The sequence below is a fragment of the Fusarium phalaenopsidis genome (genome assembly GCF_050370095.1).
Source record: "Fusarium phalaenopsidis strain FUZ10S chromosome Unknown contig_32314, whole genome shotgun sequence".
Classification (NCBI taxonomy): domain Eukaryota; kingdom Fungi; phylum Ascomycota; class Sordariomycetes; order Hypocreales; family Nectriaceae; genus Fusarium; species Fusarium phalaenopsidis.
In genome coordinates, this window is record NW_028145400.1 from 129,885 (window position 1) to 147,926 (window position 18,042).

General features: G+C 51.1%; 3 protein-coding genes across 3 annotated transcripts; 1 reads left to right on the plus strand and 2 right to left on the minus strand.

Moving 5' to 3' along the window:
• Nucleotides 1-807: 807 nt before the first annotated feature.
• LRP88_11549 (uncharacterized protein) lies at nt 808-1,647 on the plus strand (the record flags this gene model as incomplete). Its single annotated transcript, XM_083247975.1, has 1 exon — nt 808-1,647. The coding sequence occupies one exon, from the start codon at nt 808-810 to the stop codon at nt 1,645-1,647; it is 840 nt and encodes a 279-aa protein (XP_083096254.1).
• Nucleotides 1,648-7,371: 5,724 nt separating this feature from the next.
• On the minus strand, nt 7,372-7,982 carry LRP88_11550 (uncharacterized protein; the record flags this gene model as incomplete). Its single annotated transcript, XM_083247976.1, has 2 exons — nt 7,372-7,631; nt 7,688-7,982. The coding sequence occupies 2 exons, from the start codon at nt 7,980-7,982 to the stop codon at nt 7,372-7,374; spliced, it is 555 nt and encodes a 184-aa protein (XP_083096255.1).
• A 1,857-nt stretch (nt 7,983-9,839) lies between these two features.
• Nucleotides 9,840-10,571, minus strand: LRP88_11551 (uncharacterized protein; the record flags this gene model as incomplete). The annotated part of the gene is made up of 1 exon (XM_083247977.1): nt 9,840-10,571. The coding sequence occupies one exon, from the start codon at nt 10,569-10,571 to the stop codon at nt 9,840-9,842; it is 732 nt and encodes a 243-aa protein (XP_083096256.1).
• Between the last annotated feature and the right edge of the window lie 7,471 nt (nt 10,572-18,042).

An 18,042-nucleotide genomic window follows, 5' to 3' on the forward strand; every position in this document is an offset into this window, starting at 1 on the left:
GGTTAGCGATAACTAAAGGGGGCTATGCTCGGAGGAGGTGATCTTCGAGAGAGGCAGACGTGTAGAAGGATAACGCAAACGAAGTGTATGCTAGCATTCGTTACTGAACAGGCTAGGGAGTATGACGCAGGGCGACTTCGAGGGTGAGCTTTTTGCGCCTTGCAACGAGCTGGCGAGATTCTATGCGAGTGAATCGCCATGATGTGTTTGCATCACGGCGAACGCGCTAGTGAGAGAGCACTGACTGCCTTGCTGTCATTCACCCGCCAAATGGGCTTCTGTACCGCCCGACCAAGAGATGACATCATGGCGCCTGCGATGCATAAACAGGCAAGTTGCACGGCCAGGCCAGGATAGATATAATCAGTAGTGGAGGAAGCATTCGCGATATGCATCATGATATCGATGGAATGGTGTTGGTTTAAGGTTGGGCTGATGCATCAGTAGCTCAGATCGTCCACGTGCCACGGTGCCACCATCGTGGCGGGGGCGGGGCTCCTACTGGATATGCCTGATCGGGGGTGGGCGGGTGCGATCTCAACGGCCATCACGTGCACACTGAGATAATGATCTCAGGGCGATATCGCCAAAGCAGTCGGTGTAATAGGGTAGAAAGGTCATGTTAAACAGCTGTATAAGCGTGCGGCAATCAAGCGTGCGGGGCATGGTTGGCGTTGACCACGCGCCCGGCTATTATGCTTGATGAAGGGCATCCTATCTGCCACTTCCCATCATGACAACGATGCTCTAGGTATTTGCAGCGTAGACAAGTTAAGTACTACCCTATATCCTTATGCACTTGATTGACTGGCTAAGAGCCGCCTAATTGCTTATAGTGACGGTGAATACGGTGGGCTAGGCTCCCTGAGTTACACGCCCCGCGGCGCTGATGCTGATGCACACGGCGACGAGGAGGACACCGAAGGTGGCTTGGACACGGTGCAGGAGGATTCCACTCACGCCGACAGGGCCAACGAGCCATATAGCCAGCGCCCACAGCCTAAGCGACACTGTTACGATCACGATAACACCCCCAGTAGCCCAAACACAAACAGTGGCAGCAGTGAACACCTCACCACCGTGACATCGTCTTCGGGTGCAGGCAACGACGACAACGCAACCAGAAGCCCGACCACCTTCACGCTGACGGCCAACGATCTGGGTGCTCGCATGCCCCAGACTTTATACGAGCTATCGCAAGAGAAGGGGTTCTCGAGCGTTGTCCGTGGGCCTCGGATCGAGGTCGAGAAACTGGATGAGGAGATGGCCATGTGGATGACGCCAGAGGCCGAGCTGGGTATCATGCTGAACGTGTTTAAGGAGACACAGGATGCCGACATCGTGCGCATCTACCGGAGAGGAGCCCCCGAGGGGAGAGAGTTAGAGTGGCCCACTCTTGATGCTTCCCTCGAGCGACCGACATCGGAGGAGGCGGAGAGCATGCTTGAGACGTTTCTGCAGAAGCCGCCCGAGAAGGTAGTCTACTGTAATGGGTTAATGACCATGGAACGAGACGACCCATGTCCCCTCTATGCCGGCGAGGAGCCCGAAAGATTCAATGAGATCACACAAACATCATATCCCAATGCTAACACAGTGGCCTTTTTTGGGTCCTTCTGCCGCCTGCAGAAGAAGAGTCATACCTAGCTGCATCGTCATGAAAGGTTAAGCCTCTCAGGGGTTATTTAACTGCTCTAACCTCCGTACGAGAAACAAGAGAGCATTTTCCATCTTCCAAAGACTACAGTCTCTCAACACAGTATCTATCAACACAACGCCAAGAACCACAATCGATCGGTCGTATGATTACTGACCGTCGATGAAGCGGGGAAGTTGGCTATGGAGGATGGGTCGTGGAGAATATGTTGCTGGGGCTTGGGGAAGGGATCAAAGTTTTCAAGTTGTTGAGTCACAGGGGTGACTCAAGCTGTGAGGAAGGAAGGTTTCGGTCGTGAAGATGGAAAGGTGGTTTAGGTTGTGGCTGAGGAGGAGTACGGGAAGAAATATGTTAGTTAGAGCTTAAATGCAACATCTCGGCGAATTGCCAAATGGCTGGTACACATCATCTTTGAACACAATGAAAACATATCTACAAGTATAGGAGCAGAGGGGGGAGCCCAAGGGAAAGGGAGAGGCAGCGTCATCATCACCATATCCCAGTCATAAGCATAAGGCACAGCACAATTGCAATATCACAGTTTATGAGGCGACAGTAACTTGCGCTTAAGCCACAAACGACAGCCCTCAAAGCTCGCTCCTGTGGTGGTACTGTCGCCGAAATACGTTATTGGGTGAGCCACATCTTGGCCGCTTGTAGCTACCTAGGTAGGTACAGTATGGAGGTAATGGTGACCCATCACTAATCTGTTGGGTTCCCTAGGATGACGCCTAACCTTCAGCTGCCTACCACCTTCACTTCCCCTTCTATCATCTGGTTTTCGCAACGACCTTAAGCTGCCGGCTCCCTTCACTCCTCGAGCTTCGATGTTCAGCAATCATATCCTTCAGCGGCCCCCAGCGGCAACCGTCATGGAAGCCGCACCCGCCTCGACCTTCCTCAAGGTTTGGAGGTGCATGAGTATACCCCAACACAAAAAAAGCTCTTCTACCTTGCTTTTCCCCCTCTTCGTTCTTCTCCATCATTCATCTTTCCACCGTCCAACATCTATCATCATCGGTATCGTCCTCTCCAACCCATCTCATAGACACACAACACACCAGCAGACTTGAATCGGCAACACTTGGGCCAGCACAGTGGACGCCACTTGCTATAGCTCTTGGTTCGAGCTCGCGCTGCCTCGAGCGGGAAAGCCTCCTAACATCAGGTGGACTATTCCTACCGTGGTAAGTGCTGCTCTGACCTCCTCAAGGCGATGTCTGATGGTAGACGCAATAGCCAATAAAAATGTCCCATACAGAGACTGTCCTCTTCCAGAAAAGGCTACGATATGCGGCCTCTTTTTTTGCGCCCAAGGTAGCAGAGGGTCTTTGTCGGGATAAGGCCTGCGTCATAGACCTACATGACGAGATCGTTTCAAACCTTCACTACAGGGGCTGGATCGATGATCGACAGCCTGGCAACCTGCTCGAATTTATCGACTTGACCAAGGATGTGTTCTCTGAGAAGTACCACAGAATTCTCCTAAAGCTTTGCCAGCCTGATTTGCCTCCTGAGTATAGTATATCAGATGGTTTCATTCAAGACAAAACAGTTCAGGAATGGGTCCTCGATATCACGAGGGCAATTGCCGACCACTGTGAAACGGTAGTCGGGGATGAGATTAGCGACCACTTCCTACGATGCCAGCTGGAAGAAGAACGCGATGCTGCGACAAGTGTGCCCGAGCAACATCCGAATGCGACACGGGCGAATGATCGAGACTCAACAGCCAGGGAACAGACTCGTAAGTCGCAGGGCCCCAGTCGCTGTTGCAGAATCATTCCGATCACTTTCACCGGAAACGACACTGGGCAAGCCTGGAATGCCGAACCTAGAACAAGACAAATGGAATCAAACGCAACACTTCCAACCCTTTCAGGTATACCCTGGGACCCGACAAGCCCAAGGTCGCGGGACATGTATCATGGTACTGCGAAACCTCGGACTGAGCGCAACCCTGCCAGATGGCTCCATTGGCGCCGCGTTGTCGCCTACGCATCTGGATTGCTTAGCCCATCCAGAGGCATGTAGGGAACAGCACCAGAGACAAGGTCACAGGTCGTGCCACATTTGTGCGACTTGTCAGTGGTATGGACCGGCTTCAGCTCTCTTCGCTGCTTTTTATGGGCGGCATGGATGTCTGATGTTTTGGGTGATGTCAGGGAGGAATCCGGACCTCTGCAACGCCTCACAGAACCTTGGGAATGCCCCGGCACGGATCATATGCACCAGGGTATCATTCTGCATCAATTCTCGCCAATTTCGACTCAGGAGCAATACACTCAGTTCACTCTTCCTGCTGGGCAAGAGAATGCCTGGAACGATCGCCTTGGGTGGGTCAACCGCAGACACGGCCTCTCCGCATCTAGCGCCGCAGGGATTTGGCGGGAGCTTTCACAGTTTCACTCTGGAAACCCAGCAACATGGCCGGATGCCTTACACTCTCGGGAGTTTGGTGGTCAATATGACATGTTAAGACATTACACCACTCAACCTTGGAGGACAGTGTGGCATGGCAAAGGTATCGAGCTTTTAAACCAGTCACATACCGCAAGCTTCACGATCACGTTAATACCCTCGAACGCCAAGGTGCCTGGGCAACCTGGGCAGCCCCAGCGGCCTGGAAACAAGACGTCTGACCCAGGTGACAAGATAGGTTCGATCGCTTAGAAGTCGATGAAGAAGACGGCCCGGAAGGCGAGGAATAGAGTGGGTGGTTTGTTCAAGGATAACGGAAAGGCTGGTGGTGTTGTTGGCTGAATTGGGGTGAGCAGAGATGACCGGCAGACTGGTATCGATATGCTCTCTTTCAAGTTGACACCAAATTTATTAAGCCAACGCTTTTGAATTATCTTTGTGTCACGTAATGGGCTGCCCATGCATCCTTAGCGAAGCTCAATATCACCGAGCGATTATCCCACGCCGCACTCTGCAAAACCGGCTAAGCGCTACGCCCAACTGAGAATAGCATCCGAGATAAGATCGTCGTCGCTCGGCTCTGTCGGGGCCGATGCATCGAGGACCTGGTTCACGGACGTCGTTCAGAGCTGCCCCAGAGTGCTCAGGGACCACAGGTCACAGGGGTAATAAATGTTAAATTGCTATGTTCTTCCCCATACAACGACCCAGTGCTCTGTTCTGGCCACGGTGCCAGGCTTAATCTCAAGCATTAAGAAGCCTCAGCACCTATGTGCTGAACGACAACCTTTCTCATCTCTCTTGTCTGTCAACGTCCATTGATAGCCTGTCCCTTCATCAACACAGAACCAATATTCGTAACGTTGAAGCCCTGCCCTCGATGGGATAACTGAGCCAGAAGACCCCAATATTCGTAACCATGGAGGAACCGCCGTCTGCTTGGTCCCTTGATCTGCCCATGATCATTTCTTGGAACCGCAAAGTTGCCCGCAGTGGCTGTTCGTGAAGCTGCTTGAATCTCAATCCTACATGCCTGAGAGGCTATAGACGACCAATAATGAGCCTCCAGGCGTGCAAATATGTCTCTTCACTATGGACATGACAAAATAGTTGACTCTATGGGCAAACATAGGATTTAGCTAACCCTAATCTATCAGCAGGATGGAAGGCTTCGCCGTATCACGTATCCCGTATCGATAATCTCGAAGAACACTTATTCGCGTCATTCAGAAGGTTGGCGGGCCTATGGAGCAGGTCATAGCCGTCACAGAGAGTCAATAAGTACAAAACGCTAATACAAGCTTTACTTCACCAGTCAAGTGCACGGATTATAGTGTGCGCGAGTTTGTAGAAGTACAAGCCACAGTTCCCGCAGTACTCGACCCAGCACCGGAAGCTAAGCATGGATAGGCTATTACTTGGCGTGATTCTTCATGAATTGAGGTCACCTGATAGATAGGCAACAAGATACCGAACACATCGGGCTGGGTCAATGCCGGGTGAGAATTATGGCCAGACGGTTGACCCCTTCCGTTGAGTAAGGAAGTCCAAGCCCGCCAAGCTCAACTATCTACTTGGCAGCGATTCAGAGATGCAGAGAGCTGTACTTCCTGAGTGGGATTGGCTGACGTCATCTTGATCGGTGTCGTATTAATCAGACTAATGCAGGCCATGGTGATGACAGGGTTTGCTTTCTCTCGATGGATGGAGAGTAAGTCTTTGTAAACGAGTTGCCGTGCACATCAAGCCAAGGGCGCGTGGTGGTAAACTATTGGAGATGTGCATCCTTTGAGGATGATTAATTAGGATGTTCTTTATTCACAAGAAGTCTAGAATATTGGCGCGATCCAGTCGCCGGCTTTTTTAGTCACATGTCGGTCAATTCCATACTGAATCATGAGACTTGGCACTGGTCCGCTGGTGAGCGTCATATGCCAATGACGAGGGTGTGATATTGAGAGATGAAGCCGTGCGGGCTACTTGTGGTGGTCAATTTCCGAAAGAATAGTTCTCCCGGTGGGCATGCTATGAGAACCCCATCGTGTCGTAATGTGGACAGAAGGCGATAAGATCTTTTGTGGGTGAGGTGATGTCTTTGTGCCGAATATGAAACTTGGAATATCAAGGTGTAAGATATATAGTACAGGCGGTTCCTCATACAACTCTTGTGAAGAAGCAAGGGCGTAATCACAACATCGTACAATAGCGGAGTGTTCCATGAAGTCTCGGGGTAACTGCGAAGGTTGCGTCCTCGAGCAGCTTACATCGGCTTTGAGAATGAACCCAGCATTGGTATTGACAAAGGCAGATTGCATGGAGCATATTTCAGTGCAATAGAGAATGCCGGAGTTCAAAATCACCTCGTATTGACTTTCACGACAATCTCAATATCTGTTACGGCTATTGAATACCCTGAGTTACATCGCCGTTATCTGGAAATAGTAGCGCTGCTAAAAAAGTGCGCGCATATGCCCCGTCTAGTCCTGGTCACACGGTCCCAACAGCTTGAAGAAGGCTGGAACGACAATGCCACCTGTAGACAATGTTTACCGCGGAATGAGTTCGTGCCACTGAGCTCTAACGCCCCTTCATTCAAACTTCTTAAGAGATACAGACGCCGCCTAAGAAAGGTGGAAGGACCGGCCCCCCAGATTGATCTTGCGAGACTAGCTTGGTATTGCGATTGTCCCTCGGGATAGCGTCAATTTACGTGGGCGACAGCGCGGTCTACACAGCGCCTTATCTCCCAAAGAGCCGTTACGCTCAAGGGGAACTACTGCGAAGTGAGATCAAAGATGGGCGCATAGTGGGTAGGAAAGCCGAGGATATTGTTGAGTAGAAAGGAGGAGTTGTGGAACAGAGGGACGACGACAAAGTGAGCACACATTTGGGATGATATGTCGGGAATCTGGGGCTGTAATCTGCAACTTGATTGGCGAGCCGTGACTGCACTATTAGATTCTAACGCTATGAGTGCCATAAGATGTTTTCTTGGGCGTGTGACTGATCCCCCCTTCATCAAGAAGGATCACGATCTAGGCTAGAGGATATACCATAACTATCATATGATCTTATTGAGCAGCATAAAAGGCCCAAAATCCCTCTGCAATAGCAGAAGGTATCTTCTACTTTTGCCGTATGGCATAGTGGTCATTGTGTTCCCTAGATCTCCTTTGGGGAATGGGCTGCGTTCCCATCACTCCACAGGCCGACAACCCTACTCTGCAAGACGGCAACGGTCTCGCCAAAATCGCACTGCACCGGCATCCCCTACTCAAGAATGTACGCTAGGGTTACCATGAAGACAGAGGGATGCTAGCTTCTGTCATCTCCGGCTCTGGGTCTGTGACTGGGTCTCTAATCATCTGGTCTAGATTTATGAGGCAATCGATATCTGTCTTGAGATCCTCTGCGAGTTCATGGACGTCTAGAGTGCTGTATTCGGATGTTGACTCGCTGGAGGAGGAAGAGTTTACTTCCTTCAAAATGTTGCTCACTTGGCCGCACAGCCCTTCAATCTTGGGGTTGGAGATGTCTGCCATGGGGACGAGACCTAACAATGGTAAGAGACCACAGTGGGAAGAGAGGGGGGACAGGGGCGATACTTACGGTCTATGATGTTAGAGGAAATATGCGACAGCGTTTCCATCGTGGCTTTTCGCAAGTTCCGCGATCGCTGGAACTTGTCATCTAGACTCCCGCTGGCGACTCCATAGCCATTGGACCATAGTGAGAGTATACTCCGGGTTCGGTCGAGGCTAATGAAGATATCCCTGGGAAAATTTCCCTTGTTAGAGAGAAGCACCAAGATCTCGCGAAATAGGATATCGAGGGCTGCAGTGAGGCGTGCCACTGCGCTCTTCTCGTCACCCTTCATGCCCTGGTGAGAGACGCTGCTTGACATCCTACGCTTGCGCGTCGGGTATGACGGATTCCGGCAGATAATTAATCCGCTCACGATCTCTCTCGCGCAATCACGTTGGGCTTGTATTATCTCTCCCTTCCAGCCCCATCTTGGATGATTAGGAGCGACACTGCGGTTTCTGTACCACCTTCGCCGGAGACACTCCGACGTTGCGCTGCGCCGCGCAGCTCGTCATCAATGAATAACCTTCCACCGGGCAATGGTTCCTGAATCCCCTTCGCCTACCCGGGGGACTAGGGTTATCAAAGACGCAACAAATTCCCGATCAGCAGTCCCAATCGCCTAACATGCACGCAAAGTTCATCTTTTATCCAGCTTAACCTCGAATGGCCTCGATTTGCTTGAAATACATTTCGTTTGGTTCCACACAGCCTCCAATATGTTTCATTCGACAACCTATCTCTCGAACTCATAAGCTTGCCAATAAGATGTTTTTCTTTTTAATCTAGATCGGAGCAGCTTCTGACCATGCAGGCCGTTTAAAAATTGTCTTGATGCTCCCTGGCCCTTGCATCTTTGGTTGTGGCCAAGTGTAGCCAAGTTGGCCTCGACACTTCTATGAAACTCCACCTCACCACCCGAAGTTGGATTTGGCGAGGTGCAGAACGTCGACTTCTGGCGAAAAATAGCCATAGGGGATGTTCTCATCACCGGATTTATTGAGGCTAAGACATTGGCAAGAGCGATCTGCGCGTGCGAATCGTCGAGTGCGCTGAAGAGCAAATGCACGAGTCTCGCTGCAGATTTGGAAGGCGAGCGACAGAGGGGGAGATCGAATATGAGTCCGTCCGGAGTAGGGAGTGGCGTAGACACATCTTCTCTGAGCAGCCCGATGAATCTGGCGCCGCGGGAGAATCTCTGCAAGCGACCAAATTGCGAGTCGTAGCTCCAGAGGGAGCCTTTGAAAGGCGAAAAAGCGCGGCGGCTCACTCTCACAATTGGCTCGTACAAGAGCGGCCTGGTGTCGAGTTCTGATGTCTCCATTGCATCTAGTCTTTAACTAAATGGTATAGTTCCATTGCTTTTGTCTATGATGCGACTGGATCATTTTCGGCTCTCCTTTGCCAACCACACTACTCTATGTGCCACACCTGGTGCCTGGCGCAGACGCATCCCTTTGTCATAGAAACAGGTTGGCGGTGTGAAGGCCCTCAATGTAGTCTACCATGGGAATCCATGGAGTTCGCCTACTACTCGTCGCCTGTGGCTTAGTCAACCGCATATGGATGAAATGCCATCTTCTATTGTTGTCGATTAAAGATACTTCTGGAAGATGATATTAGCCACAATAATAAAAATACGGTCCTTGATACATGACGGCACTATAAAACACCATAACCTACCATAACCTTCTATACCGGCAGTCATAGAGGCATAGCAGTGGAAAGACAAGGCTTGCAATATAAGGTGTCACATATCAACAATGGTGTTTACGAACTCCATCGATGCCCTGCCACCTTACCAACTCCCCGAGTTCATACCAGGATTTATTCGCAAAATTCTATACCACCCAGAAAGCATCCCTTCTAATAGCCTGGTCACTGGCCCCAGAGAGCCCTGAACTGGCTTTGGTCTAACCTCGGCCAAGCCCGACGCCCCAATGAGGAGCCTTTCCTCCGTCTTAGGCGTCATGCACAAGTTGCGACCTAGCTGGATATGGCTGCTGGCTACCGTGCCTGTTGACGCCTTGGTCTCGATAAAGACTGGAGCTGGTCGTGTCCTTAAGGCCTCGTATACTGTCTAGTTAATTGTCCGATGTTTCTGTCGGATAAGCAATGCAGCGATTCTGGACTGCAGGTTATCGTTAGGCAGGAAAAGTAGGGTATAGTCGACTATCTAATGAACCGAGGTCTTCACGGGCTCGATGGAAGATGCGTCGCTGACGAGACTCGACTGGCTTGAAGCGGCGCTGGATGAAACAGATCTAGTTGCCCACCCACCATGGGTCCCTGGTTGAAAGTCTTTGACGATCTGTGCATTCGTGATGGTCTCGGCCTTCACTGACGAAAATGAGGACAGGGCGAGCTTGAGCATGGGATAGTGCACGTGGCCGTTCCACGCCGACTCGCCCTTGTTGAAATTGGTAGCATCCTTGGCCTCGTGTAGAATACCCACCATCGTAGCGTGCTCACGACCCAATAACTCATCGTTAGCCCCCGAGTCCTCGGGCTGCCACATGAATGGCAAAATCCCGGCTTTGGTGATGCCAGCGGTGCCCATGATTCCCCTCAGCCCAGAGGGTAGGATCGCATACTTGCACGACACGGCGAGGAGCTCGTTGTATAGTCCAATGTCCTCTTTGGGTAACTCAGTCGTCATGTCTCCTGGGTTGAAGACGCGGATTGGCCGCTTAAGCTGTGCAAGGCTGGCGGTGGTTGGGTATCGTTTTGAAGGAGAAGTACGCCTCCTCTTCTTAGGCGATGACGGGGAGAAGACGCTGTTGCTTCGAAGCGTGGCGACGAACGAGGAGACGTCGGTGGTGGTGGCATGTTGTTGTTGTTCCTCGGCTCGAGGTCGAGGAGTCACATCAGGATCAAGAAGGACGCCGGACCTCTCCGGGCTCGCCATGGTGCTGTTTCCGTTTGGACGGGAGTGTTTGTTTTGGGGATGCGTCGGCTGCCTCCTCAACTAGATCTTTGACCCAGGCTTCAATTTCGAGATTGTGCATGTTGTCGCATTGACATGCTCGAGAACGAAAGCTGTTTTTTAGGCTCAAGGCCATGGATTGGGCTGCTTGCCGGACCCCGCTATCAGGGCGCGTGTCGCGTCACGAGCCGCGACTAGAAGTTGAGTATTCTAATTGGCCAGACAGAATTCTGGAATTTGGAGATTGCCCCACTTGTGCGGGGTCAAGGTCGCGTTTGGGGTAATCCCACTTCTTTTATCCCTGCACCTCCGCATTGAACTTCAGCCACACGCTTGGAGTTCTTTTCCCCACCTCTTCCCACCCCATCCCCCAATTTTGATTTGGTTGCAAGTTCAGTGCATTCATCAACGACGTCTCCAAGAGAGTATATCAACCACAATACAGAAAGATATGGTTGTTCGTATATCATAATCTTTGAGTACATGGCTAGAGTCCCTATTATTCCAAAGACGATACGGCAATAAAACACTCCGAGTTGTGCGCTGGGTTGTTAATGTTCCGATCCAGGCGCAACAGCCAGAGAAGATCATTATGAGCATGACTGGAGCCAGTAAAAAGGCGACGGCGAGAATCATGGCGGCGGTGACAAGGTTTGGATGCTGTAAGATAAAAGCAATAACGCGTAAGTTTTAGCAAAAGAGGGCGGCTAGAGACATTTCCCTTGGAGGTTTCGCGTCCAAGGTGGGCTGAGGGAGAGTTGACGATGTCCCGCTTGAGGGTACCGCGTCCGTTTCACGCTCTTGTTGAGCACTCCACAAATCGGCCGGATCGTAGTCAGTCCGAACTAGCGGGGGCGTATGAATCTCAGTCCGCGAAGACGTCGCGCTGTCCTAGACAGGATGAACAACGGCACCGGGCAAAGACGTCCATCCAGGGTGCAGACAAAGCTCGATGTCATGGTATTGGCTGGGAAGTGGCGCGAGCCGCACAGGGAGATTGAGTCCATGACAGTATGCCAGTTCATTGACCGCAGGCTCGTTCACTGGAAGCTCCGGTGAGCGTTCAGGCGAGCGTTCGGGTGAGGGAGTAGGACAACGGGGAGTTGGGCCTAGGCCCCGACATCGGCCGGTTCTTGGACTTGAAAGCGGCTGAGATGTTCTACTCACTGGTCGGCTCGAGTTTCATCTGGGGGCCCAGTCTGACCTCTGGCGTGTGGTGGGCGTACGAGCGTCGCCGCTGGTCCATGCCCGGCGGTCACGATCCGCGAGGGAACCGTTGATCACTCATACGTACCCAATTCCCCCTCCCCTCGCATGGCTCACATGATCATCCACAACTCCCTCTCCTGTCGGTTAAGCCTTAAGACCTTCTCAAGTATTCTTAATCTCTCCATTCTAATCTTCTCCATCTTCCTTCTTACCTCTTCCCTTCCGCTAGGCTGAGAAACCTCGCTGACACCGTCGCTCTACTTCTCGATCGATCGAGAAGCCTTTTCTACCTCGGCCTCTAACCGGCTGTTTCTTGGGTGTCCTCTTTCTGGGACTAAGGGCAAGCTATCCTCCGAGTTAGCATAAGAGAACGAGAAGGGGATCCCAGAAGCCTACTAGGCAGTTATCACTCTACTACTCACAGAAATGTCCCCTAGATGCTTCCTGCTCGCGGTCCAACTTGTTGTGAGGCATCGTCCACATGTGTTGAAGGATGCGAAGTTGCTCATCCAAGAATTCTTTCGCACTCGTAGTTACGATGCGTGAGACTCTATATCCGGCTGCCTGGAGTTCGTTCTTGCGGATTGAGAAGGCACCAATAATGTCTGGTGGATTTTCGGGTTCGATACCATCGTCGTTGTTGCTCGGCATTAGCGAGCCTCCTCGTGTGAAAGAGAGCTTCCGAAGTTCCACAAAGACGTCAACTAGCTGCTGAAGAAAAAACCGACGATGAGTTTCTAGACTGTCCTCGAGCGCTTCTCTGGTTAACGGCTGGCCTTTGATTTGTTCTATAATCATGAAGACTTGAAGCTCCGAGGTATCTCGACAAAGTTGGCTCCTCCCGTAGGCATATACTCGGGGAAAAGGAATATTCGTATTACGCCGGATGCATCTGCGAAGAGAGGGTTAGAGTAAGACTGAGGTAGTACATTTAGACTTGAAAAACACTGACTGCATTGTACAAACTTCGCTTCGAACTTTGTCCCACGCATGCTGTACTGCTGGCTCAAGAGGAAGCCGCACGATGCGCGTAGAGCCGTCGGTAAATTCGAGGACGAAGCAGCCATTGAAACTACCCTGGTACTGAGCCTTGATTTCACATTGCAGGCCTTTGATGTGGTGCTGAGTCCCTAGTGCCCGGATGGCGTCTTGGTCGACTGAGCCTAAGAAGGTATCGCTGCAACGATAGATCTGTTGCTCCGTCAAGGACCATGCATGTTCAAGCGTAATTGCCGTTGGCGACTGTCGAAAACCAGTTGTGGGGGCTAGCAAGAGTCGAAAGGTATTGCAAAAAAATCTAGTGCAGGATGCCCAGATAGTTGAAAAGGCTGAGACACTGAGATGAGCAAGCAAGGACATCGCGTTATATAGAAGGGAGGCTTGTCGTCGTTCGGCATGAAAGGAAGCGATCGTGGAGAGAGAGGTCGCGGGTTACGTCTCTGAGCTTTGTTAGATTATCTATGATAGGATCCGAACGGAGACACCTCTGACCCGCCTACTGGAGCACTTCAAAGTATTGCCCCCTTTCATCGAGGCAGTCGCGGTAAAGATCGCCCTAGGGAGTGATAGCTAGGTCAATCGAGATATCATATATTTTATGTATAAGAGCTTTAAGTAAATTCTTTTCGTACTGTAGTATTGTTATCTATTTAAACTCTCATCCAGAGGACATAGGAAGATTTCTTATCTACTCGAAGAACTATTTCTGTAGCATAATAAACCAGATATTAAGGCGCCCGATTAGGGCCCGGGACTCAAGCCCGTCCCAGAAAAGATATCACCATGGGTCACGATGAATGACATAGAAGTAAACAGGGAGGGCTATTTAGGGTCGTATAGGATAAGGACGATCCAGAGAACGACGTTGCAAGCTTGCATCTTACCACAGAGTCATCCGCTCAAGTTCTGCATATCAATGGTTTATTGCCAGTCTTAGCCGAGAATTCGCGCTTCAACGACATAACACCATGATGGAAAATGTCAATTCACAGATACTCCACCATCTACCGCCAGTAAGATCAGCAAATCAAGGGTGCCAGAGACACACCGCATCACTTTTAAGTCATGTTCCCACCTGTTTAGGCCCGGCATCAAATTTGCCGAAATGATCGCCATGACAGGCGTTTCCAATGAGGCACAGATACCAAGAGTTGGGGAATTCGTCAGATATATGTGGCCCCTTGACGGGCTGCAGTTACTTGCTGCCTTTCAACAGGTGATTGACTGTCGCCGTTCTGGTAAGGATCTTGCTCGCAACCTTAGCCTCCATGCTAACGAAATAACTATCTCCTTAGGCGCCTTCGCAGACAAGATCCATAATTTGAGACTCGCGCTACATGATAGAACAAACATCGCCGCCGGCTTGATCTCTGGAAAAGTCCTCGTGACGGCTGAGGGCTCCGCTTTCTCCATTGCCGAGTGCAGTAATCAAGAAAGCCTGGCTTATCCCTGCTCTGTTCCCGGCTCCATCGTTGCACCCAAGAACTACCGGCTTCTAATCTGCTCCGGGCTAGCACGCGATCGTCACGGAGTACTTTGATTGTCACACATGTGTGGTTCATTGAGCGGCTTTTATGGCCATCGGCGGTAGAGGGAGGCATCAGGTGCTCCATATGTGACCACCTCTTCCCCATGGTGATCACGTATCGCTTCTCCATGCAGGCAGGCTAAAGGAAGTCCATCGTCCTTACCATTATCACATACTCTTCCCCCATCTTCTCCTCTGGACTACAACTAAATGATATCAGAGAATTCCCCTCCTTGTCCAAGCGACCGCACACCATTTCGAGCGCGGATTCATGAGTCCCCTCTGATCAGGACTCCCAGTAACACCACCTCGATAACTTATCCAACCCATGTGACGACGAATCTTGACAGGCGGTATCCAACCACGTAAGGGCAACCTTATGGCAGGTTCTGCCACTCCTAGAGGAACAAACCATCTGCTTCCACATTCCCCGACAGTTTTTTTTTAGCTCACAGCCATTCAAATGGCAGAGGAAGTCACCCAGATATGAGCCGTAGATAGATCCTGGACTCCATCTACCCTGCCGACATATCAAAGCCACCAAAAACAAGGCGATTTGATCCGCAGGCGATATTCATGCTTGCCCCATCCATTTGGGTAAAGGTGCATTGTCCATTGCCCACTTGCATGTTTGCACAGTGGAAAATGAGCAGCGGCAAGCTACTTTCGGGTTTCCCCAGCAAGGGCATCCTGTCGTACACATAGAAGCTATTACACGTCAGTCTGGGGCGTAAAGTCAGTTTCGGGGTGTCTTCCTACCTCATCCTCTGAGCGGCGATCGTGGCTGTACCGTCCTGTGGACTGGTGCGTGATGGCATGCGTGGCCCCTCTGTTGAACTCCTTCTATAGCTTCCCCGTCGGACCGTCATGCGGTATGGTGGCCTCTTCTTTAACGTCAAAGTTATACACCGCAAGGAAGGACCGTAAACCTTAGCCGATATCCGCGATTTCCGTCCATCTGTATCACTGATGCACACGGCCCAAGATTGCACGACAGCAGCCCCAGATGAGAATGATAAATATTCATCAGTACGGAAGTATGCTCAACAATAAGCTCATACACTCCTCCTCGATATTTAAAGGGTCCAAATGATGGGTCGCTTGCATCGCTAGCTCTGATTTAACCAATTTGTCCTCCACCTTATCCAGTATAATGCGTACACAGTCGGAGTCACCCACCCGTGCCGCTACGCATAGTGGCGAACGGCCGTCATGCGTTGAGGCTGTAAGATCAGACCCATTGTTGATAAGCCACTTGGCTAATCCAGACTGCTTTGCATCAAGAGCTGCGTGTAAAGTTGTGCGGCCTTCTTCGTCCTTCGTATCGATTATCTTGGACATTGTCTTGGGGTCAAGGTTGTTGTACTCTAGGCTGCCTGACGCAAATCTGCAACCCAGCTGCTCAATGTCGATCATATGCATGAATTTAGGAAGGCTAGCTTCTGCGATATCGCACAGGCTGCCGGGGGTCTCTTCCCACCGTTTAATGACGTCTTGAACCATGGCCTCGATGTTGTTCCGAAACGGCATCATATTTATATCCTCGTCACTGGGACGGTGCCCCCCAGCCAGACAGACGTGTATAGCTAGTCTGCACGGATCCAATTCGTGAAGCGAATACATGTCGAGGTTGAGTAAAGTTGAAAGGGCAATAGCACACCAAAGCCAGTCCCGCTCGTCCTCGTAACCACCGCCCTGCAAATCCTGCAAATCCCCTCGTTTTTCGGGTGGGTTTATAGGGGTGCATTTGTCTGGGAGAGTGGCAAATATCCATTCCTTGAGGTCTTTCGCATCCTCGATTTTGTGGGGTCGAGATTGATTGAACTCGTTGATCTTGTCGCATACGTGCCTCCGGAACAGCTGGCTCTTGCCCTCTTCCCCGACGTAGACCCATCCACATAGATCATGGCGGTCAAGAATGCCTTCCCTAATGACCAACGGAAGCAAACCATAGGCAGACTTTCTCTCCTCCATGAGGGTGGCAATGCGATGGAGCGTGACAGGAGATAGATCCTCGTCGCGGCAAGCGTCGCGGTAAACGGCCAGCCATTTTCCGACGAATTCTTCCTGCTTCCAAATATCTAGCTGCCCAATTTGCAGAGCGAAAGACATCAGTGGCCGGTGTCGCAGTGACCGCGATAGATCCATAATGTCGCGGATGTGGTACGGAAAGTCCTGGAGCCACGTCTCGCTGTAAGGGTCTAGACAAAAGGCTGGGGTTTGAAAGGGGAGGGCTTTCTTGGAGGCTCTGCGTTCCAATGCGCGTCGAGTAGGATCATAAATCCCTCGGGAAACACGCGCGAGTTGGGCTAAGGAATGAGTGTCGAGTAATCCCCGAATTTCAGTCCCAACCACATTCTCAAGATATACCGTGCTGAAGTAGTCTCTAAGAGAAGGGTTAGTAGCTATTGGCGAGTAAAATAGACCATAGGCACCATGGATGCAGGTAAAGAAAGGTCTTTCATACTTCTCTGACTCCGGGCCCATCTGAAAAAACCAGTTTCTTACTTGTAATGCTAGAGACATTTTTCTTACTCGTGATGCTACGTAGTAGCAAAGCTAGAGAGCGTACAAGTGAGCGGAATTAATGTTATTATGAAAATAAGGAAATGGGCTTCTAGCCTGCCCGAATAAGCTATTTAGTAGGCAACCGCCTACGTGGCACTATTGCCTGACTAAGATTCAAGATTGGTGGGCCCACGCTGCCAATGGCCCCACAGGTCTGTGGTTGGCAAACGTGGTTCATACATTTCAGCATGGTTACGCGTAAAAATCATCACGCATCTGCATCAAGGTGGGGGCGGGGAGGAGCTTTCATTTCCATCTCCACTCCGACCACCCCCTCTCAAACTTGCCTCTTGAGCTCGTCTCTATGAAAAAACCTCCATCTAGTAGGGATAGTATGTATTAAAATGAATTTCTTTCCTCTACCGCAGAAACTCGCAAGATTCCTACTCTTGGCGAAGTGAATACGGTCAGATTCCCGCCTGGCTGTGTGATTTGTGAGGGCCTGAGTCTAAGCGCCGGCGTGATGATGGCAGGCCAGCAGGCCCAAATTGTATGGCCAGGTGTGGCCTGGTGCGTCCATTTGTGGCAGTGGCATCACAAGCAACCACCCAGCATGAGGCTGATTCGGCTTGAAATTGGCGCCGAGTGCACCTTGCTGCCTGCGGCTGTATCAACCGACCACCGGAAAGCCCTGGCTTGGAAAAGCAATGTGCTTACTGTGGAGTCATAGTCCCAGAGTGGTCGCTTAGTATTGGCTACCTTGTGTCATGGCTCCCAAGAAGTGCTCCTTGACCAGGCTACCATGCTCGCTTTCGCATGCCCTCTGGCCTGAAGTCCAATGATCAACTGCCAAGACTTGCGGGAAGCGAGGAACCGTTGTTGGTTGGCAAGGCGGCCGGTCTGGGCAGCTCCACGCTCCATAAGACCCTTGTTCCAGCTTGTCCATCATCTACCGTAGCCATTCAGTACGCCTAGCCCATCCCATTTCCTCAGGCGTTTTCCTTTGCTGTCTCAGAATATACTGGTTCTGCTGGCAAGGCGTATTTCTGCTCCCATCGCTTCAAACTGCCAACCAATGTGTCGAGTACGCTACTTGAGGGGGCCTAGAGACCGGCCCGGTCCCCCTGCTTAGTCTTGGTTGCACTTGGAGGACCAAGCACCCTTCCGGGCACAGCGGAGTTGCGGAAGACTGAGTCACGGGAATAGGCC